Source organism: Chiloscyllium plagiosum, unplaced genomic scaffold (genome assembly GCF_037043375.1).
Source record: "Chiloscyllium plagiosum isolate Xiang-an unplaced genomic scaffold, Cpla_swu_hap1 HiC_scaffold_4, whole genome shotgun sequence".
Taxonomy (NCBI): domain Eukaryota; kingdom Metazoa; phylum Chordata; class Chondrichthyes; order Orectolobiformes; family Hemiscylliidae; genus Chiloscyllium; species Chiloscyllium plagiosum.
The window spans coordinates 146,278,992-146,302,022 of NW_028270142.1; the positions used below are offsets into that span (position 1 = coordinate 146,278,992).

At 51.5% G+C, this 23,031-nt stretch overlaps 1 protein-coding gene across 1 annotated transcript in view; it reads right to left on the reverse strand.

The window, feature by feature from the left end:
- Positions 1-328: 328 nt before the first annotated feature.
- The window catches only part of ttc19 (tetratricopeptide repeat domain 19), a 30,183-nt gene continuing 7,480 nt past the window's right edge, over positions 329-23,031 (reverse strand). Inside the window, exons 4-10 of the mRNA XM_087986766.1 lie at positions 14,117-14,155; positions 13,832-13,888; positions 13,220-13,281; positions 10,112-10,206; positions 8,252-8,406; positions 3,583-3,745; positions 329-1,073 (exon numbers count right to left, since the gene is read on the reverse strand). Of these exons, the coding sequence (XP_087842892.1) occupies positions 919-1,073; positions 3,583-3,745; positions 8,252-8,406; positions 10,112-10,206; positions 13,220-13,281; positions 13,832-13,888; positions 14,117-14,155 (726 nt within the window). The 3' untranslated portion in view covers positions 329-918. The remainder of the gene's footprint in view (positions 1,074-3,582; positions 3,746-8,251; positions 8,407-10,111; positions 10,207-13,219; positions 13,282-13,831; positions 13,889-14,116; positions 14,156-23,031) is intronic.

The window sequence follows — 23,031 nt, forward strand, 5'->3', positions numbered from 1 at the left end:
TCACAGAGAGGGAATTAGGAATGGGCAAAACCAGCCTGCCAAAGAATGCAACGCCTCCCACTCAGGTCAGGTACTATGAACTGAATCCTTCAAGGACCAGAGGCCTGAAAGTATTTCAGGATGAAAGGCCCTAACAATATCTAATTGGATTTATCTGCTGAAAAAAGGAGCCACACTCACCACTCACCTGCAGACAGAGCGAGCGGGTATTATCCAGACTCCCTTGTGTGCTGTACCTCTCTCCATCCTGGCCCACCCACCAACCAGTTGAACTGGTGTTTGTTTGTTGGACAGGGGTGGCCAAAGTTAAAAATCACACAATGCCAAGTTACAGTCCAACAGGTTTATTTGGAAACACGAGCTTTCACAGCACTGCTCCATCAACCACACTTGCCCTTCCCCAGGCTGCACCACAGATATGGTATTGGTTTTGATTATTTTATTAAAATAACTGCACTAAAATCACACAGGGCTCTGCCCCAGAATGTACTTCCCTTAAAATGAATGTTAACTCCTGCTGTTACAAACAGAGGCACTGACAGCTAAATCTGGGACTCAGTTTAAAGGTTTCACCCAAAGAAGACGACTCGACACTCCTTCAGCACTGACCCTCTGACAGTGCGGCACTCCCTCAACACTGACAATCCAACAGAGCGCACCCTCTCAGCACTGACCCTCCGGCACTGAGACACTCCCAGTGTACTGACCCTTCCACACTGCAGCGCTCCCTCGACAGAGGATTGGAGTTTTGCTCCAGTGTCTGGACTGGGGCTTGAACCTGTGACGCTCTGACTCTGAGATGAGAAGGCTCCTCGCTGAGTCATTGGTTAAAGCATTAATTACATCCAAACATTGTGGAAAAACCCTCCAGAGAATTGTTGCACCATCAAGGAAAAAACTAGTCTTAAGTTCTCCCATTTAATGAGTACTTTCCCTGACCTCCTGGGATTGCTGAGCCTTAGCCTGCAGTTCCTCCATTCCATTGCGAATATGTTGAATGATTGGTTTGTCAGCACTTGACTCTGCTAGTGTCAATGCCTCTTCATAAACACATCTGGCTTCATGATAGTCCCCTGTTGGTAAAGCAGAAGGAAATCAGAGGTTCAATGTTGAAAAAGACACTTGCAGTTTCCTAAAGCACAGGAGGAAATTATTTGGCACATCAAGTCTATAATGGCTCCCAATGCAGCATTTCAGCAAGCCTCACACCCTCGGCCTATCCCCAAAATCCCACACGGTCATTGCTTTTTGAAATCCTTCTTCCTTGCTGCTTCCAGCCCACTCACACGCAGCTTGTTTCTTGGCATTACCGCTCACTGTATTGAAACCTTTTCTTCACACCTTCCCCACCAACCCCTCAGACTTGACCCACCATCTCTTTCCCAAAACGCTCCATCAGTGTCACCCTGTACTATCAGTGAATGGTTACAGTGCAAGAAGAGGCCATTCAACTAGCGTGTCTGTACTGGCTCTGCAATGGAGCAACATAACTCGATTAACTTTCTGCCCCTTCTCCCTAAAACCTTGCACACTTGCCCTGGTTATAATAATTGAATTGCCTATCAAAAGCCCCGATTGAAGCAGCCTACACCACACACTCAGGTAGTGCAGTCCACAGGGCTTTTGCCCAAAACGTCGATTTTACTGCTCTTCGGATGCTGCCTGAACTGCTGTGCTCTTCCAGCACCACTAATCCAGAATCTGGTTTCCAGCATCTGCAGTCATTGTTAGTGCAGTCCACAACCCAACCACTCGCTGTGTGGAAACGTAACTCCTCACTTTCACTGCTTCTTTTGCCAACTCCTTAAACCTGGATTCTCTGGTTTTCGGCAGTTTCTTCCTGCCCAGATCCCTGTGCCGTAGCTAAACCGGTCACAGTGTTGCCCACCTTTGACCCAGTGCCCCTTCCAACTTGTTGCAGTAAAGAGAACAGGCCCAACTCCTCCACCACAGTCTTGTTCATGACCACTTTCAGCCAGCTGGCTCCTGAGGCTCTGAGATTTTGGGAATTTTCTCAGAGGGTTCTAGATGCTCCATTGAGAACACTGGAGATCAAAATCCAAACTAGTCTGGTATCCCAGGGAATCAAGAGCTACTTGGAGCCAGTGGGAGTGAAGTAGTGGTAGATGATCAGCGCTGATTGTATACAACAGAGAAACAAGCTGAGCGACCAGGCAGCCTTCTGTTTCTTACCTTATGGTCTTAAATTCCCTTGCTCAGCCTCCCACTTGGAAGATGCTTCTTTTAGTCACCTGTCCTAATATCTCCTGTATGTGCGTGTCTCAGTGTCAAATGTTCTTTAACCTGCTTCACAGGAAGTCTGAATAATGTGATTTCCTAGTTTACTGGCATTACAGAAATGCAGAAAATGCTCTTCACTTGCCTGGTTGAGAGCAGCTCCAACACTGAAGACAAGACAGCCTATTTAGTTATATACCGTCAGCAGTGTGTACCATCGACAAGATGCACTGCAGAAACTTGCCAACTTCTTCAAGCAGTACTTTCCAAGGCTGTGTTTATTACAGAAGGACCAGGGCAGTAGGTAGCTGGAAACACCATCCTCTGCAAGTTAAGCTTACCCGGCGCAGGATTCCCAGCCTCTGACTATAGCCACTGTTCATTTGGTGAGTCCAGTTCTGTTTTTGGTCAAGGATTGTGATAGTGGAGGATTTAGTGATGGTAACACCATTGAATGTCAAGGGGCAGTGGTTAAATTGTCTTCATTGGTGATGGTCATAATTGCCACTTATGAGCCCAAACCTGGATAATTTCCAGATCTTGGTGCATTTGAACACGGACTGCTTCAGTATCTGAGTCGTGAATTGTGCTGTACACTCATCGGCGAACATCTGCACTTCTGACCTTATTAATGAAGGCGATTGGGCTGAGGACACTACCCTGAGGAAAACATGTGGAGGAGACCTGGAGCTGAGATGACTGACCTCCAACAAACACAACCAACTTCCTGTGTGCCTGGTATGACAGTTGGGCTCGGGTCCTCTTGCTTACACAGTGTTCAGAGAGAGAACAGCATGATTGAAAGTGAGGCCAGTAAAGGGACTGCAAGGGCAGAATCTAAAATCCCTGGAAATGTTCTTACTGCTGAGCAGAGCTCTGAGCTCTCATACACGATCGCAGCTTCTGGAAATGGTGTGTCAGAACGCCTGCACTGCACACAGCTTACAGTGAGGGAATGATGGCTTTCAGTCACTAATGGACAGCCATGTAACAGGAAGCACACCACAGGCTGGGGCACTTGTACAAGACCAAGGCAGAGCGTCCATGGTTTATGAAAGAGAAACCCTGTTGATGAGAGTTCTTTGAGAAGGTGACACATGTGATGTACCAAGGGGAACCGGTGGATTTACTTAGATTTCCATTTCAACAGGTGCCATGTAAGATTATTGTGGGAAATGAAAGCTCAATGTAGGTGCTGTTACTGTGGTGGGACTAGAAAAAAAAAAGCGACCCTTCCCCCTTTTCTCATGGTAATGGAGTGCGAGAACCCATTTCCCCCCCTCACCCCCCAACATCAGCCCCACCCCCCCATCCCATACCATGGTGGTTCAGCACTGCCGTTACCTCTATGCATGAGCACTCTGGCCAGGTTACTGAGAATCACACATTGGTCTGGGTGGCTGGTCTCTCTCGCCAGGTTTGAGGCTCTTGTGGCATATTCATAGGCTCGATCCTGATGGCCCGTCATATCCAGTACGGTGGCCAGATCGTTCATCAGCACAACGGTCTGTGAGAGACAGCGCGGTGAAGGGGGGGAAAAGAGAGAGAGAGACACACACAGCGAGACACAGCAGAGGAAGGGGGGGGGGGGGGGGGGAGAGACAGCACAGAGGGAGGGAGATGGGGGGGGAAAAGAGAGACAGCGCAGAGGGAGGGGGGAAGAGAGATAGACAGCGCAGAGGGAGGGGGGAAGAGACAGCGAGCGCAGAGGGAGGGGGGGAGAGAGATAGACAGCGCAGAGGGAGGGGGGAAGAGACAGCGAGCGCAGAGGGAGGGGGGGAAGAGAGCGAGCGCAGAGGGAGGAGGGGGAGAGAGCGAGCGCAGAGGGAGGAGGGGGAGAGAGCGAGCGCAGAGGGAGGAGGGGGAGAGAGCGAGCGCAGAGGGAGGAGGGGGAGAGAGCGAGCGCAGAGGGAGGAGGGGGAGAGAGCGAGCGCAGAGGGAGGAGGGGGAGAGAGCGAGCGCAGAGGGAGGAGGGGGAGAGAGCGAGCGCAGAGGGAGGAGGGGGAGAGAGCGAGCGCAGAGGGAGGAGGGGGAGAGAGCGAGCGCAGAGGGAGGAGGGGGAGAGAGCGAGCGCAGAGGGAGGAGGGGGAGAGAGCGAGCGCAGAGGGAGGAGGGGGAAGAGAGCGAGCGCAGAGGGAGGAGGGGGAAGAGAGCGAGCGCAGAGGGGTGGGGGGGGAGAGAGCGAGCGCAGAGGGAGGGGGGAAGAGAGCGAGCGCGGGGGGGGAGAGAGCAAGCGCAGAGGGAGGGGGGGGAGAACGAGCGCAGAGGCGGGGGGGGAGAGAGCGAGCGCAGAGGGAGGAGGGGGAGAGAGAGCGAGCGCAGAGGGAGGAGGGGGAGAGAGCGAGCGCAGAGGGAGGAGGGGGAGAGAGTGAGCGCAGAGGGAGGAGGGGGAGAAAGCGAGCGCAGAGGGAGGAGGGGGAGAGAGCGAGCGCAGAGGGAGGAGGGGGAGAGAGCGAGCGCAGAGGGAGGAGGGGGAGAGAGCGAGCGCAGAGGGAGGAGGGGGAGAGAGCGAGCGCAGAGGGAGGAGGGGGAGAGAGCGAGCGCAGAGGGAGGAGGGGGAGAGAGCGAGCGCAGAGGGAGGAGGGGGAGAGAGCGAGCGCAGAGGGAGGAGGGGGAGAGAGCGAGCGCAGAGGGAGGAGGGGGAGAGAGCGAGCGCAGAGGGAGGAGGGGGAGAGAGCGAGCGCAGAGGGAGGAGGGGGAGAGAGCGAGCGCAGAGGGAGGAGGGGGAGAGAGCGAGCGCAGAGGGAGGAGGGGGAGAGAGCGAGCGCAGAGGGAGGAGGGGGAGAGAGCGAGCGCAGAGGGAGGAGGGGGAGAGAGCGAGCGCAGAGGGAGGAGGGGGAGAGAGCGAGCGCAGAGGGAGGAGGGGGAGAGAGCGAGCGCAGAGGGAGGAGGGGGAGAGAGCGAGCGCAGAGGGAGGAGGGGGAGAGAGCGAGCGCAGAGGGAGGAGGGGGAGAAAGCGAGCGCAGAGGGAGGAGGGGGAGAAAGCGAGCGCAGAGGGAGGAGGGGGAGAAAGCGAGCGCAGAGGGAGGAGGGGGAGAAAGCGAGCGCAGAGGGAGGAGGGGGAGAAAGCGAGCGCAGAGGGAGGAGGGGGAGAAAGCGAGCGCAGAGGGAGGAGGGGGAGAAAGCGAGCGCAGAGGGAGGAGGGGGAGAAAGCGAGCGCAGAGGGAGGAGGGGGAGAAAGCGAGCGCAGAGGGAGGAGGGGGAGAAAGCGAGCGCAGAGGGAGGAGGGGGGAGCGAGCGAGCGCGGGGGGGGGGGAAGAGAGCGAGCGCAGAGGGAGGGGGGGAGAACGAGCGCAGAGGGAGGGGGGGAGAGAGCGAGCGCGGGGGGGGGGGAGAGCGCGAGCGCAGAGGGAGGGGGGGGAGAGAGCGAGCGCAGAGGGAGGGGGGGAGAACGAGCGCAGAGGGAGGGGGGGAGAGAGCGAGCGCGGGGGGGGGGGGAGAGCGCGAGCGCAGAGGGAGGGGGGGGAGAGAGCGAGCGCAGAGGGAGGGGGGGGAGAGAGCGAGCGCAGAGGGGGGGGGGGGAGAGAGCGAGTGCAGAGGGAGGGGGGGGGGAGAGAGCGAGCGCAGAGGGAGGGGGGGGGAGAGAGCGAGCGCAGAGGGAGGGGGGGGAGAGAGCGAGCGCAGAGGGAGGGGGGGGAGAGCGCGAGCGCAGAGGGAGGGGCGGAGAGAGCGAGCGCAGAGGGAGGGGGGGGGAGAGAGCGAGCGCAGAGGGAGGGGGGGAGAGAGCGAGCGCAGAGGGAGGGGGGGAGAGAGCGAGCGCAGAGGGAGGGGGGGAGAGAGCGAGCGCAGAGGGAGGGGGGGAGAGAGCGAGCGCAGAGGGAGGGGGGGAGAGAGCGAGCGCAGAGGGAGGGGGGGAGAGAGCGAGCGCAGAGGGAGGGGGGGAGAGAGCGAGCGCAGAGGGAGGGGGGGAGAGAGCGAGCGCAGAGGGAGGGAGGGAGAGAGCGAGCGCAGAGGGAGGGAGGGAGAGAGCGAGCGCAGAGGGAGGGGGGGAGAGAGCGAGCGCAGAGGGAGGGGGGGAGAGAGCGAGCGCAGAGGGAGGGGGGGAGAGAGCGAGCGCAGAGGGAGGGGGGGAGAGAGCGAGCGCAGAGGGATGGGGGGAGAGAGCGAGCGCAGAGGGAGGGGGGGAGAGAGCGAGCGCAGAGGGAGGGGGGGAGAGAGCGAGCGCAGAGGGAGGGGGGGGAAGAGAGCGAGCGCAGAGGGAGGGGGGGGAGAGAGCGAGCGCAGAGGGAGGGGGGGGAGAGAGCGAGCGCAGAGGGGGGAGGGGGGAGAGCGCGAGCCCAGAGGGAGGGGGGAGAGCGCGAGCCCAGAGGGAGGGGGGAGAGCGCGAGCCCAGAGGGAGGGGGGAGAGCGCGAGCCCAGAGGGAGGGGGGAGAGCGCGAGCCCAGAGGGAGGGGGGAGAGCGCGAGCCCAGAGGGAGTGGGGAAGAGAGCGAGCCCAGAGGGAGGGGAGAGAGAGTGAGCCCAGAGGGAGGGGGGAGAGAGTGAGCCCAGAGGGAGGGGGGAGAGAGCGAGTCCAGAGGGAGGGGGGAGAGAGCGAGCCCAGAGGGAGGGGGGAGAGAGCGAGCCCAGAGGGAGGGGGGAGAGAGCGAGCACAGAGGGAGGGGGGAGAGAGCGAGCACAGAGGGAGGGGGAGACAGTGCGGGGGGGGGGAGAGCGTGTGGGGGGGGGGAAGAGAGCGAATGCAGAGAGAAGGAAAGTGAGCACATAATGAGGAAGAGAGACAGCACAGAGGGAGGGAGAGGGTGAGTGCAGGGGGCGGGGATGGGAGAGAGAGAGAGCGAGCAAGCGAGCGAGCAGTAGGAGGTAGGGAGAAAGAGGCAGATGGGGAAGAGACAGAGAGAGAGGACAGTCAGGGGCAGAAACTCAGGCATCTTTGCAAGTTAATGGGATGGGAGTGGAATGATACAACTTCATATCAAAGATTTAAACTGCTAGCCTCTGATCTCAGGAGTCATCAAATAGTAAGACCATCACATGGATATTCTGCCCATCGAGATTGTGCTGGCTCATTCAATGAATGGTTCTTTTGCCTCACTCCCCCAATTCTGTCCCATATCTCACAACGTTTTCTTCATCTTCAAGTACTCAGCCAATTCCCTTTTGGAAGTTACTCCTGAATTGTGAACTCGCAGCAGATGGTGAAATGTGAATTGAAAGCCAGCCTAATGGTGAGCTGGAAACACCGTCAATAATCATAAAAACCCTGCTGCTTCCCAAACACCTTTTAGACATTTACACCTGTCATTCTTCCCCTCTCTGTACCTTCGGTCATTACCAGTTTCTGATCTGGCTGACTCTTTACTGCCTTCTGAAATGGCCAAGCAAGTCACTCAATTAGGAACAGGCAACAGACAGCAACACCCCCATCCCAAGAATGAATTTTGAAAACAAAAAGACTCCAGCTGAGAGTTAGATAAAGGTTTGGTCCAACTCTTTGGATTTAGTCTGTGCCTCCATTGATAATGGCCAGATTCCCAAATGCTAACGTGAGTAACTTACTGACAACCTTGCAAACAATGAATGAGCAGAGCTGAAACGTTTACTCCATTTCTCTCTTCATATCCAGCATTTTCTCTTCCTCCTTGCCAGGTTTCACAGGCCTTGCACCAGTTTGGTTAGTGCTACTCAGGGTTAAACAAGGTGGCTCTGCAGTACCTACTGATAGGCAGCAAACACCAGGTGGTGGAAGCAGAGTCATTGGGGACATTTAAGCGACTGCTGCATATGCACATGGATCGCAGTGAGCTGAGGGATTGTATGTTAAGTTACTATATTTTACATTAGGATTAAATCTCGGCACAACATCGTGGGCCTAAGGGCCTGTTCTATGCTGTACCTTTGTATGTTCTATCATTCCGTGTATCGGTCAGATGATAACAGGAGAAATCAGAGAGGGGACAGGAGATATTTCAGAGACTGACAGTGAGACAGTAGGTACGTGCAGACAGACCGAGTGGACAGACAGGGCAGGGGAGAGCCACTGTAGCCCCCCCTACCATCAGATTCTTTCTTACCTGTGGGTGAGTCTCCCCCTGCACTTGCTGAGAGATTGCCAGTGCCTGCTGATACAGACTCTCTGCTAACACCAGCTGCTTCTGGCTTGTCATGTAGCGAGCACACGAGTCCAGGCACATCCCCAACAGCAGACGGGTATTGGCCTTCTCAGCAGCTAGAAAACAAACACAGGTGGGTCACTGCAGCAACCACTGCATTGCTCAGAACATCCCAATGCACCTGCCTGCAGTTCCAAGCACATCACCTACATCATGTGGGAAAAGCAGCAACTGTTTTCTGCACAGTAAGCTCCCACAAACCGTGACGTAATAACGATTGAATAACCAAATTTACTGCTATTGATAGACTTTAAATGTGGGCCCCACAGCACTGGAACATTTGCTGCATTTTTAAATATGCCAACAAACCTGTTGGCCATGCCGACAGTGCGGCGCTCCCTCAGCGCTGACAGTCTTATTTTAGTTTTGCTGTGGTTTGTTCCTCCTGTGACTATATGTGCAAAGTCGGGCCCAGTTCTAGCGCCTAGAGCCAGCACATTTGCAGGAGTGTCTTCAGCTGCAGCTCCTGGAAGCCTGATTTGCAGAGTTGGGGCAGCACCTGAGGACTATGGAGAATCCATGAGGCTGAGAGCAGCATGGAGAGCACATACAGAGAGGTGCTCACTCCACAGACAGCAGAGGAATGGACGACCAACAGCAAGAGTAAAAGGAGGAGGCAAAAAGTGCAGGAAAAGCCAGTGGCCATTTCCCCCTAAAACAATTATAACACTTTAGATAATGCTGGGGGTTTGGCCTCAGAGGAAACATGTAGCAGCTAAACCCTCTAACCATAGTCAGCTCTGCTGCAGTGGAAAGCAAGATGCTGAGTGAGAATGCCGCAGTAACATGGGATTCAATATCAGGGGAACAGACAGGGAGGTGCAATCAACACTCCAGGATAACGGGGGCTAGGATCAAGGGTGTCTCAGTGTGGCTACAGGACATTCTGAAGTGGGACAATTGACAACGGCTTTCATGGTTATCATTAGACTCTTAATTCCAGATATTTATTGAATTCAAATTCCACCATCTGCCACAGCTTCCACATCCTCAGAATATTACCCAGGTCTCCGGAATAATAGTTTAATAATAATGCCACTAGACCATCACTGCCCTACCCACCACTGACACTCAGGAACAACAATGTGTACTATCCACAAGATGCACTGCACAAATTCACCAAGGCTCCTGAGACACCACTTTCCAATGCCCTGGCCAAAGGCAGCAGATACATGGGAAAACCACCATCTTCAGTTCCCCTCCAAGCCACTCACCATCCTGATTCGGAAATATATCACCATTCCTTACTGTTCCTGGGTCAAAATCCCAGAATTTCCTGCCCAACAGCATTGTGGGTCTACCCATAGCAGGGACTGCAACAGTTCAAGAAGGCAGCTCACCCCCACCTTCTCAAGGGGCAACTAGGGGTAGGAGCCAACATGTCTCACATACCATAAACAGATAAGTACAAAGTCAGTCCAAGTATATCGTGCCCTGGGCTAAGCTCAGAGCACGGGGTAATATAGAGGTTCTCAGAACACTAATAGACAAATGATGATAATTGTCCACCCAGATTTCTTGACATCGCTCTAGCAAACCCTCATTCGCTGTACTGGGATTAAACAGCAGAGGGCAGCTTTAGCTACCAATCATTTTCGACACAGGGTCAGCATTTATTACTCACTTACCCCTAACGATCCTGGAGTTGGTGATGGTGGTGTGCTGCCTTCCCAAGCAGCTACAGCCCACACGATGTGCAGGTGGTGACAATCCAGACTAAAGTGCAGTGATGGTTTCAATCCCATCAATGGACAATCTTACCCGATACGGATACTTCAGGAACATCCTTCTCTCTCTGGACCTTCTCCTCCAATGTCTCAATGCACCATTTGTAGCCCTCCACAGCTAGGCCGTGCCTGTAAAAGCCAAAAGGAACATCACATGGTATGATCCAGGTGAGCAGGTAACAGTAATGATGGGTGACACCAGACAGAGCTGGGTTAACGAAGTCAGCACTGATATTGGGGAGGAAGAATTAATAGTGTGTGTATGAGATGGGTTTCTAGAGCAGCACATTGAGCTGTCAGGCTGGATCAGAGGAGATTCAGTATTATGTAATAAAAAAAACTAATAACTTTACTGTAAAAGATCCCCTTGGAAAACAATGACGATAATAGGACAGAATTTCATATTCATTCTGAGTCTAGGATCTTAAAATCGGAGCGAATTAGCAATGGTGGAAGTGCTGCTAGGCAATAGCTAGCATTTAAAGAAACATTACTTTGTCTACGGCAGACGAACATTCTAAGACCCAACAAAACTGGATATAATACAGGGTGACCCCTGTATCTGCGGAATCATTTTCCATGGTTTCTGTTACCCACCGTCCAAAATATTATAGAGAACCTTCTGGAACCAGGAGGGTAAATTTCCCACTGAAATGAATGGGATCGCTTCTATCCGCGGATTCAAGCTTCCACGGTAGGTCATGGAACATATCCCCTGCCAGTATGGAGGGGAGATTACTGTATTCAACAAAGAGATTGACCCATGTTTAGACTTTAAAGCCATCAGGAATATGGGGAGAAAGTGGGAATATGGTGTTGAACACATGAATGGTTGAGCAAGTTCAAAGGGCAAAATTGCCTCTACCTCCTCCTGTTTTCTATGACACAAAGGGAAAGGTGGATCAATCATGGTTAATCAAAGAAGTGAGGGATTACATCAGATCAAAGGAAGTGAAATATTGGGCTACTGGAGATAAGAGCTTAAAAATATGTTGCTGGAAAAGCGCAGCAGGTCAGGCAGCATCAAAGGAGCAGGAGAATCGACGTTTCGGGCATAAGCCCTTCTTCAGGAATGAGGAAAGTTTGTCCAGCAGGCTAAGATAAAAGGTAGGGAGGAGGGACTTGGGGGAGGGCTGTTGGAGATGTGATAGGTGGAAAGAGGTTAAGGTGAGGGTGATAGGCCGGAGAGGGGGGTGGGGGCGGAGAGGTCGGGAAGAAGATTGCAGGTCAAGAAGGCTGGGGGCTGGGACTGAGAAAAGGTGGGGGGAGGGGAAATGAGGAAGCTGGAGAAATCCGCATTCATCCCGTGTGGCTGAAGGGTTCCTAGGTGGAAGATGAGTCGCTCTTCCTCCAGGCGACGTGTTGCCATGGTCTGGCGATGGAGGAGGCCAAGGACCTGCATATCCTTGGTGGAGCGGGAGGGGGAGTTAAAGTGTTCAGCCACGGGGCAGTTGGGTTGGTTGGCATGGGTGTCCCAGAGGTGTTCTCTGAAACGTTCCGCAAGTAGGCGGCCTGTCTCCCCAATGTATAGGAGGCCACATCGGGTGCAGTGGATGCAGTAAATGATGTGTGTGGAGGTGCAGGTGAATTTCTGATGGATATTGAAGTATCCCTTGGGGCCTTGGAGGGAAGTGAGGGGGGAGGTGTGGGCGCAAGTTTTGCATTTTTTGCAGTTGCAGGGGAAGGTGCCGGGAGTGGAGGTTGGGTTGGTGGGGGGGTGTGGACCTGACAAGGGAGTCGCGGAGGGAGTGGTCTTTCCGGAACGCTGATAGGGGAGGGGAGGGAAATATATCCTTGGTGGTGGGGTCCGTTTGGAGGTGGCGGAAATGACGAAGGATGATCCGATGTATCTGGAGGTTGGTGGGGTGGTAGGTGAGGACTAGTGGGGGTCTGTCCTGGTGGAGATAAGGACAGCAATCATCATGGAGTGATTTTAATCTTTATATTAACTGGAAAGGTCAGAATGGCAATAGGAGCCAGGGTGTGGAATTCATAGAGTGCTTTCCATGGAGGGTTTTAGAGCAGCTCATCCTGGAACCAACCAGACAGCAGGTTATATTAGACATGATGGTGAGTGTGTGACAAGGTCAGTGAGTGACCTCATAGTTAAGGCAACCCGAGGTAGTTGTAACCAGCACTAAGAGTGAATTGTACTCCCAGTTTGAAAGAGAGAAGAGTGATTTAAGGGCAATTATATAGGCAAGAAAGCTGGGCTAGCTGAAGCAAACTGGGATTCTGGGGTTGTTCATAGATCAATAGAGACTCAGTGGCAGGCATTGAAAAGGACATTTCTGTTAAGGGTAGCTCAGCAGTTAGCACTGTTGCCTCACAGCGCCAGGAACCAGGTTTAATTCCAGCCTTGGGTGACTGTGTGGAGTTTGTACATTCTCCCTGTGTCTGTGCGAAATTCCTCTGGGTGCTCTGGTTTCCTTCTACAGTCCAAAGGTGTGCAGTTAGATGGATTGACCATGCTAAATTACCCATAGTGTCCAGGGCTGGTGCAGGTTGGGTGGGTTAACTATAGTACACATGGGTCTAGGTGGGATGCCCTTCAGAGGGCTGGTGCAGGCTGGGTGGGCCAAATGGGCTTCTATCTGCACTGAAGGGATTCTGTGATTCTGTGACTTCAGATGCTCAGAATAAACATTCTCCCATTAGAAAGATAAATTCTAAAGGGAGGAACTGCCACCTGAGATTAACTAAAGAAGTTAAGGAAAGCATCATGCTTAAGGAAAAAGCATATAAATGCACAAAGGTATGTGACAGGTCAGGTAGCTGGACAGAACATAAAGAACCACAGACAGCAGTTAAGAGATTAATCAGGAGAAAGAAAAGAGAGGAGGAGAGAAAGCTAGTTAGAAACGTAAAACTGACAGCAAAAGCTTCTGCATCTATTTAAAATGAGAGTGAACGGGCCAGGCGAGTTGTCAGTGGCTCAAGCCACTCTTGCCTCCCCAGAGGATGCTGTACCCTGAGCAGAGGCACCAGCCTGGCAGGGGGCAAGGGTTAAGTGCCCACAGCAAGAGTCTGTGCCTGTGCACTCCAGCTACAGCCCATGAATCATGTACACCAGTGCCTGTGGGAATGAGGGTGGAGGGCTGGGAAATGGATTGCCAACATTTGAGGTGTCTGGTTTACTCACTGTTCAGTGCTCACGTAGATGTTGCACAATTTGAGGGACATCTCAATCATTGCATTATCATCCTGAGAGAGCAAGAGGGGAAGAGTTACAAATCACATCTACATTTTCTACTCCTTACTGTGCTTTGTTAAAGGATTCAGCGATCTCACAACAGCGACAGTGGCCACAGGCAGCAGCCAAACACTGACCATTCTGCACAAGTACACAACACACAAGAAGCTCAATACCGTTCAGGACAAAGTATCCACTCTCTCCATCACCAACGCGCAGCAGCAGCAGTGTGTACTATCTACAAGATGCACTACAGAAATTCATCAAGGTTTAGAAAGCGCCTTTCAAACCCACAAGCACTTCCATCGAGATGGACAAGGACATCAGATTCATGGGGACACCACCCCCTGCAGATTGCCCTCAAAGGGATGCATCTCCTGACTTGGAAATATATCACCATTCCTTGAGTGTCACTGGGTCAGAATCCTGGAATTTCCTCCCTAAGGGCATTGTGGGTCTTTCAAGGAGGCAGCTCACCCCCATGTTCTCAATGGGCAACTCGGGCCGGGCAATAAACGCCTGCCCCCACATCCCACTCTTTTTCTGATCTGGCACATTTACCTCCGGAGTTCCAGATTGCAAGAGCTGGCTCATTGCTGCTTTGAAAAGTTTCTCAGCCTAAAGAGATAGAGAGAGAAAACAAAAAAGACGTGGTGAGAACTGACTGTTTAACAAAACAAGGTAGACCCAGGGCCAGGGTGGGAGGAGGAGGAGGAGGAAGAGAAGGGTTAGTGGGGAGATGAGCTGGAGGGCGAGTAGGAGGGGGAGACAGTGGAGGAGACAGGGTCGGACAACATGCCAGGGACATTTCAAGCTCGGGTAAGAGCAACAATTCCGATCACTTACATTAAGGTGGTCTCCCCGGAGAAACGCCAGGTTAGCCATCTGCAGAACATCAGGACAGAGGGATGGGGGGGGAGGGGGGGGGGGGCGGTGTACCAGAGAGAGCCAGAGCCAGAGCCAGAGCGAGCGAGACAGAGCCAGAGCGAGCGAGACAGAGCCAGAGCGAGCGAGAGACAGAGAGAGCCAGAGAGAGAGAGAGAGAGCCAGAGAGAGAGAGAGAGCGAGCCAGAGCGAGCGAGAGACAGAGAGAGCCAGAGAGAGAGAGAGAGAGAGAGAGAGCCAGAGAGAGAGCCAGAGAGAGAGAGAGAGAGCCAGAGAGAGAGAGAGAGCGAGCCAGAGAGAGAGAGAGAGAGCGAGCCAGAGAGAGAGAGAGAGAGAGAGCGAGCCAGAGAGAGAGAGAGAGCGAGCCAGAGAGAGAGAGAGAGCGAGCCAGAGAGAGAGAGAGAGAGAGAGAGAGCGAGCCAGAGAGAGAGAGAGAGAGAGAGCGCGAGCCAGAGAGAGAGAGAGAGAGAGCGAGCCAGAGAGAGAGAGAGAGAGCGAGCCAGAGAGAGAGAGAGAGAGAGCGAGCCAGAGAGAGAGAGAGAGAGCGAGAGCGAGCCAGAGAGAGAGAGAGAGAGCGAGAGCGAGCCAGAGAGAGAGAGAGCGAGCCAGAGAGAGAGAGAGCGAGCCAGAGAGAGAGAGAGAGAGAGAGAGAGCGAGCCAGAGAGAGAGAGAGAGAGAGAGTGAGCCAGAGAGAGAGAGAGAGAGCGAGCCAGAGAGAGAGAGAGAGAGAGAGAGAGAGCGAGCCAGAGAGAGAGAGAGAGAGAGCGAGCCAGAGAGAGAGAGAGAGCGAGCCAGAGAGAGAGAGAGAGAGAGCCAGAGAGAGAGAGAGAGAGAGAGAGCCAGAGAGAGAGAGAGAGAGAGAGCCAGAGAGAGAGAGAGAGAGCGAGCCAGAGAGAGAGAGAGAGAGAGAGCGAGCCAGAGAGAGAGAGAGAGAGAGCGAGCCAGAGAGAGAGAGAGAGCGAGCCAGAGAGAGAGAGCGAGTCAGAGAGAGAGAGAGAGCGAGAGAGAGCGAGCCAGAGAGAGAGAGAGAGAGAGAGCGAGCCAGAGAGAGAGAGAGAGAGAGAGCGAGCCAGAGAGAGAGAGAGAGAGAGAGAGAGAGAGCCAGAGAGAGAGAGAGAGAGAGAGGAGAGAGAGAGAGAGAGAGAGAGAGAGAGAGCGAGCCAGAGAGAGAGAGAGAGAGAGAGGAGAGAGAGCGAGCCAGAGAGAGAGAGAGAGAGAGCGAGCCAGAGAGAGAGAGAGCGAGAGAGCCGAGAGATGAGAGAGAGAGAGGCAGAGAGAGAGAGAGAGAGAGAGAGAGCCAGAGAGAGAGAGAGAGAGAGCCAGAGAGAGAGAGCCAGAGAGAGAGAGAGAGAGAGCCAGAGAGAGAGAGAGAGAGAGAGAGCCAGAGAGAGAGAGGAAAAAAACAAGTAAAGAGTGAGAGACAAAGAACATAATAATAAGAGGGAGACAGGGATGGAGATGGGGTGACAGAGTCAGAGGGACAGAGAAGGGAGGAGAGACAGGGAGAGAAAATATGCATCAGAGAAACATGACCCACTCAAAGTATAGACCACATGCACAGTTATCAGCTCCCAGGATGGAGGGAAACCAATATTGCTTAATGAGACGTGAAGTCGGAGTTTTCCAATTTGCTCATCAGGACTATCAATAGACAATAGGTGCAGGAGTAGGCCATTCGGTCCTTCGAGTCAGCATCAACATTCATTATGATCATGGCTGATCATCCTCAATCAGTATCCTGTTCCAGCCTTATCCCCATAACCCTTGATTCCATTTTCTCTAAGAGCTCTATCCAACTCTTTCTTGAAAGTATCCAGAGACTTGGCCTCCACAGCCTTCTGGGGAAGAGCATTCCACACACCCACCACTCTCTGGGTGAAGAAGTTTCTCCTCAACTCTGTTCTAAGTGGCCTACCCCTTATTTTTAAACTGTGTCCTCTGGTTCGGGACTCAGCCATCAGCAGAAACATGCTTCCTGCCTCCAGAGGTCCAATCCTTTAATAATCTTGTACGTCTCAATCAGATCCCCTCTCATTCTTCTAAACACAAGTATATACAAGACCCAGTCGCTCCAATCTTTCAACATATGATAGCCCCGCCATTCCGGGAATTGACCTCGTGAACCTATGCTGCACTCCCTCAAAAGCCAGAATGTCTTTCCTCAAATTTGGAGACCAGAACTGCACACAATACTCCAGGTGCGGTCTCACCAAGGCCCTGAACAGCTGCAGAAGGACCTCTTTGCTCCTATACTCAATTCCTCTTGTTATGAAGGCCAGCATGCTATTAGCTTTCTTTACTGCCTGCTTGCTTTCATTGACTGATGTACAAGAACACCTAGATCTCGTTGTACTGCCCCTTGATTCCATTTAGGTAGAAATCTGCCTTCCTGTTCTTGCCACCAAAGTGGATAACCACACATTGATCCACATTAAACTGCATCTGCAATGCATCCGTCCACTCACCTAGCCTGTCCAGGTCACCCTGTAATCTCCTAACATCCTCCTCACATTTCACCCTGCCACCCAGCTTTGTGTCATCAGCAAATTTGCTAATATTACTTTTAATACCTTCATCTATATCATTAATGTATATTGTAAACAGCTGCGGTCCCAGCACCGAACCTTGTGGTACCCCACTGGTCACCGCCTGCCATTCCGAAAGGAAGCCATTTATCACTACTCTTCGTTTCCTGTCAGCCAGTCAGTTTTCAATCCAAGTCAGTATTTTGCCCCCAATACCATGTGCTCTAACTTTGCTCACTAATCTCATATATGGGACTTTATCAAAGGCTTTCTGAAAGTCCAGGTACACTACATCCACTGGCTCTCCCTTGTCCATCTTCATAATTACATCCTCAAAATATTCCACGATTGGCCCTTCATAAAATCCATGCAGAATGTGACCTATCCTGTCACTACTATCCAAATGTGTCGTAATTTCATCTTTTATAATGAACTCCAGCATCTTTCCCACCACTGACGTCAGGCTAACTGGTCTGTAATTCTGTTATTTCTCTCCCTCTCTTCTTGAAAGGTGAGACATTAGCCACACTCCAATCCACAGGAACTGATCCTGAATCTATAGAACATTAGAAAATGATCACCAATGCGTCCACGATTTCTAGAGCCACCTCCTTCAGTTCCCTGGGATACAGACCATCAGGTCCCAGGGATCTATCAGCCTTCAGACCCAACAGTCTATCCAACACCATTTCCTGCCTAATATAAATTCCCTTCAGTTTATCCATTACCCGAGGTCCTTCAGCCACTATTACATCTGAAAGATTGCTTGTGTCTTCCCCAGTGATCTAAAGTACCTATTCATCTCTTCTGCCATTTCCTTGTTCCACATAATAAATTCACCTGTTTCTGTCTTCAAGGGCCCAATTTTAGTCTTAACCATTTTTTTTTCCTTTTCACAAACCTAAAAAGGTTTTACTATCCTCCTTTATATTTTTGGCCAGTTTGCCTTCGTACTTAATGTTTTCTCCACATATTGCCTTTTTCGTTATCCTTTGTCGCTCTTTAAACGTTTCGCAGTACTCTGGCTTCCCGTTCATCTTTGCTATGTTATACTTCTCTTATCGTAAAACAGTCCTTAACTTCCCTCATCATCCACTGCCTCCCCTTAGGATCTTTCTTCCTTTTTGGAATGAACTGATCTTGTACCTTCTGCATTATACCCAGAAATACCTGCCATGGTTGTTTCACTGCCATCCCTGCTCGGGTATTGAACCATTGAACATTGGCCAGCTCCTCCCTCAGAGCTCCATAGTTCCCTTTGTTCAACTGCAATACTGACACTTCTGATTCTCCCTTCTCCCTCTCAAATTGCAGATAAAAACTTATCATATTCTGGTCATTACCTCCTAATGGTTCCTTCATTTCGAGGTCCCAGATCAAATTGAGTTTGTTGCACAATACCAGATCCAGAATTGCCTTCTCCCTGGTAGGCTGCAGTACAAGCTGTTCTAAGAATCCATCTCAGAGGCACTCCATAAACTCCCTTTCTTGAGGTCCAGTACCATCCTGATTCTCCCAGTCTACCTGCATGTTGAAATCCCCCATAACAACTGTAGTAACACTTCTGCGACAGGCCAATTTCAGCTCCTTATTCAACTTACACCCTACATCCAAACCACTGTTTGTGGGCCTGTAGATAACTCCCATTAGGGTCGTTCTCCCCTTAGAATTTCTCATACTGACTCTACACCTCCTGATTCTATGAGCCCCTCGCAAGGGACTGAATATCATTCCTCACCAACAGGGCCACCCTACCCCCTCTGCCCGTCAATCTGTTCTTTCAATAGCACATCGATAATTACAGATGAAGTGCCGGAAGACTGGAAATTGGCTAACGTGGTGCCACTGTTTAAGAAGGGTGGTAAGGACAAGCCAGGGAACTACAGACCAGTGAGCCTGACGTCGGTGGTGGGCAAGTTGTTGGAGCGAATCCTGAGGGACAGGATGTACATGTATTTGGAAAGGCAAGGACTGATTCGGGATAGTCAACATGGCTTTGTGGGTGGGAAATCATGTCTCTCAAACTTGATTGTGTTTTTTGAAGAAGTAACAAAGAGGATTGATGAGGGCAGAGCAATAGATGTGATCTATATGGACTTCAGTAAGGCGTTCAACAAGGTTCCCCATGGGAGACTGGTGAGTAAGGTTAGATCTCACGGAATACAGGGAGAATTTGCCACTTAGATACAGAACTGGCTCAAAGGTAGAAGGCAGAGAGAGGTTGGTGGTGGAGGGTTGTTTTTCAGACTGGAGGCCTGTGACCAGTGGAGTGCCACAAGGAGTGGTGCTTGGTCCACTACTTTTCATCATTTATATAAATGATTTGGATGTGAGCATAAGAGATATAGTGAGTAAGTTTGCAGATGACATCAAAATTGGAGGTGTAGAGGACAGCGAAGGAGATCACTTTAGATTACAATGGGATCTTGATCAGATAGGCTAATGGGCTGAGAAGTGGCAGATGGAGTTTAATTCAGATAAGTGTGAGGTGCTGCATTTGAGAAAGCAAATCTTAGCAGGACTTATACACTTAATGGTAAAGTCCTAGGGAGTGTTGCTGAACAAAGAGACCTTGGACTGTAGGTTCATAGCTCCTTGAAAGTGAAGTCGCGGGTAGATAAGATAGTGAAGGCGGCGTTTGGTATGCTTTCCTTTATTGGTCAGAGTACTGAGTACAAGAGTTAGGAGGTCATGTTGTGGCTGTACAGGACATTGGTTAGGCCACTGTTAGAATATTGTGCGCAATTCTGGCCTCCTTCCTATAGGAAAGATGTTGTGAATCTTGAAAGGATTTACAAGGATGTTGCGGATGTTGCCAGGATTGGAGGATTTGAGCTATAGGGAGAGGTTGATTAGGCTGGGGCTGTTTTCCCTGGAGTCTCAGTGGCTGAGGGGTGACCTTATAGAGGTTTATAAAATCATGAGGGGTATGGATAAGATAAATAGACAAAGTATTTTCTCTGGGGTCGGGGAGTCCAGAAATAGAGGGCATTGGTTTAGGGTGAGAGGGGAAAGATAGAAAGAGAATTAAGAGACACCTTTTTCACACAGAGGGTGGTGCGTGTATGGAATGAGCTGCCAGAGAGTGTGGTGGAGGCTGGTACAATTGCAACATTTAAGAGGCATTTGGATGTGTATATGAATAGGAAGAGTTTGGAGGGTTATGGGCTGGGTGCTGGTAGGCGGGACTAGATTGGGTTGGGATATCTGGTCGGCATGGATGAGTTGGACAGAAGGATCTGTTTCCGTGCTGTACACCTGGGTGACTCCATGACTCTCTATAGCCTTGAATATTCATTTCCCAGGCCCTGTCCACTTGAAGCCATGTCTCAGTTATCCCCACAACATCGTACCTGCCAATTTCCAAAAGAGCCTCAAGCTCATCTACCTTATTTCTTGTTTCGTGTATTCATATGTAATATTCTTAATTTGTTACTCCCCTCACCCTTCCTATCAATCCCTATTTCACTTGACCACACTGTATGATCCCTTCTTGAGTTTTCTGCTCTGTTGATTCTGTTGTCTTTTTTAACTTCTCTCATCCTCACTTTCCCTTTAACTTCCTTCTTGAATTTCTAGTTTGTCCCCTCCCCCACCCCCACCCCCCCCTCCCCCACATACACCTTAGTTTAAACACCCCTGTGTTGCAGTGGCAAACCTGCCTGCCAGAATGCTGGTCCCCCACCTATTAAGGTGCAACCCGTCCCTCTTGTATAATTTATCCTTACCACAAAGCATACCCCAGTGATCCAAGAATTTAAATCCTTGCTTCCTGCACCAGTTCCGCAGCCCCACATTCAAGTCCATTATCCCCCTATTCCTGCCCTCTCCAGCCTGAGGAACTGGAATCAAACCGTAGATAACTTCCCTGGAAGTCCTGTTTTTCAGCTTTCTTCCAAGTTCTCTGAGATCCCACTGTGGAATGGCCCTCCTCTTCTTCCCGACGTCACTTACACCATCACCTCTGGCTTCCTCACCTTCACCCTTGAGGATTCCCTGCACTCTGTTGGTGATGTCCTGGATCCTGGCACCAGGAAGGCAGCACACCATCCTTAAATCCCACCTGTTATTGCAGAAACCCTTTTCAGTCCCTCTCACTGTGGAGTCCCCTATTACCGCAGCTATGCATGATGTCTGACTCCTTGGCTCTGCTTCCACGCCAATTTTGGATTGGCAGACCGGTCTGCCTCTCGGACTGGCAGTGTCATCTGTCTCAACAGTTTACAAGAGAGTCAACCTGCTCACGAGAGGTACTTCCCCCAGGGTCTCTTGTACATGAATCTCTTCCTTCCTTATCGTCATCTCCCTTCTGGTATGCTCTGTGTAATGACTTCGCTGAAGGTCCTGTCCAGAAAATTCTCGTTCTCTCTCATGTAAGAAAACCCAGCTTCAGAAAGGAAGCAAGAGAGCTTTGGTGTGCAGTCACAGTGTCCCTACCTCCAGTCTCTCGTGCCTCTGAACAGTGTCATAGCAAATCTGAGCAGACTGATTAAACAGAGGGAAGCAATGATTTCTACAGTATGCAAAAGAGGGTGCTGACTGATCACACTAGAGCTGGCCCTGAAGGAACTCTTAACTCTTATTAACTGATTAAATTCAAGCCAGGCAAGTGAGTAAAACCCTTGGAGTGGAGACTTAGCAGGGATCAACTGTACTAATTATGCCTCTTTCGATCACTGAGGAAAGGGCTGTGTACACACGGAATACTGTTCAGGGCTAATGCGGCATTTCATGAGCATCCAAAGCCTGCAAAACTGTGCACACAGTCAACAACAACAGATGCGATTCTGCTTTGGACAACACTTGACTGCACTAAGAATTCACCTGAAACTCTATGGAAGGGAAAAAATTAGAGGAAATTAGGCTTATTCTTCATGAAGTAGAGGAGATTAAGAGGAGACTGTTTTGAGATGTTCAAAATGATGAAGGATAGGGTGCAGAACGATATTCTGTTTGCACTGGCTGGTATGTCAGTAACAAGGGATCACAATTTCAAAATTGTCAGCAAGAGTGGGGAAGAAATTGTCTTTATTCAGAGAGTGATAAATATGTGGAATTCATTGCTGCAGAAGCCTGTGGAGGCCTGGTCATTGAGTATATTTAAAACAGAGATAGATAAGTTCTTGATTGCCAAGGGGATCCAAGGATACCAGGAGAAAGCAGGAAAATGGGTTTGAAAAACCTATCAGCCACGATTGAATGGTGGGGCAGACGCGATGGGCAGAATGGCCTAATTTCAGTTCCTATGTCTTATGGTCTTGATAGGATTTAGAATGTGTTGCCTGGGAAGTGCTGCAGGCAGATTTCGTAGAAGGTTTCAAAAACAAAGAGCTGCATATCGCTTTGACAGGGATGATTCTGGATATTGGGTTGGAGAACGGGACTAGCTGGGGAGCTCATTCAGGAGCTGGTACAGACACAATGGGTTCAGTGGCTTCCTTCTGTTCTGTAAACTTGATGATTAACAGTCAGACTCATTACTTGCTTTATTTGCTTGTGCAAGAAGATACATTTATGCAAAAAAGGACCCAGTCTGCAGGCAAAATAAATATCCTTGTGTTTCAGTCGCAATTAGCGACAAACAGACAGCTTACATTTTTCTAAGAATAGACGTTAAGTTGAAGTTGTGTGCCGCACTGACCCTCCGACAGCGCAGCGCTCCCTCAGCGCTGACCCTCCAACAGTGCGGCGCTCCCTCAGCACAGACCCCCCCGATAGTGCCCACTCCCTCAGCACTGACCCTCCGACAGCGCGGCGCTCCCTCAGCACTGACCCTCCGACAGCGCGGCGCTCCCTCAGCACTGACCCTCCGACAGTGCGGCGCTCCCTCAGCACAGACCCCCCGACAGTGCCCACTCCCTCAGCACTGACCCTCCGACAGCGCAGCGTTCCCTCAGCGCTGACCCTCCAACAGTGCGGCGCTCCCTCAGCGCTGACCCTCCAACAGTGCCCACTCCCTCAGCACTGACCCTCCGACAGCGCGGCGCTCCCTCAGCACTGACCCTCCAACAGTGCCCACTCCCTCAGCACTGACCCTCCGACAGCGCAGCGCTCCCTCAGCACTGACCCTCCAACAGTGCCCACTCCCTCAGCACTGACCCTCCGACAGCGCAGCGCTCCCTCAGCACTGACCTCCGACAGTGCGGCGCTCCCTCAGCACTGACCCTCCGACAGTGTGGCACTCCCTCAGCACTGACCCTCCGACAGTGCCCACTCCCTCAGCACTGATCCTCCGACAGCGCGGCGCTCCCTCAGCACTGACCCTCCAACAGTGCCCACTCCCTCAGCACTGACCCTCCGACAGCGCAGCGCTCCCTCAGCACTGACCCTCTGACAGTGCGGCGCTCCCTC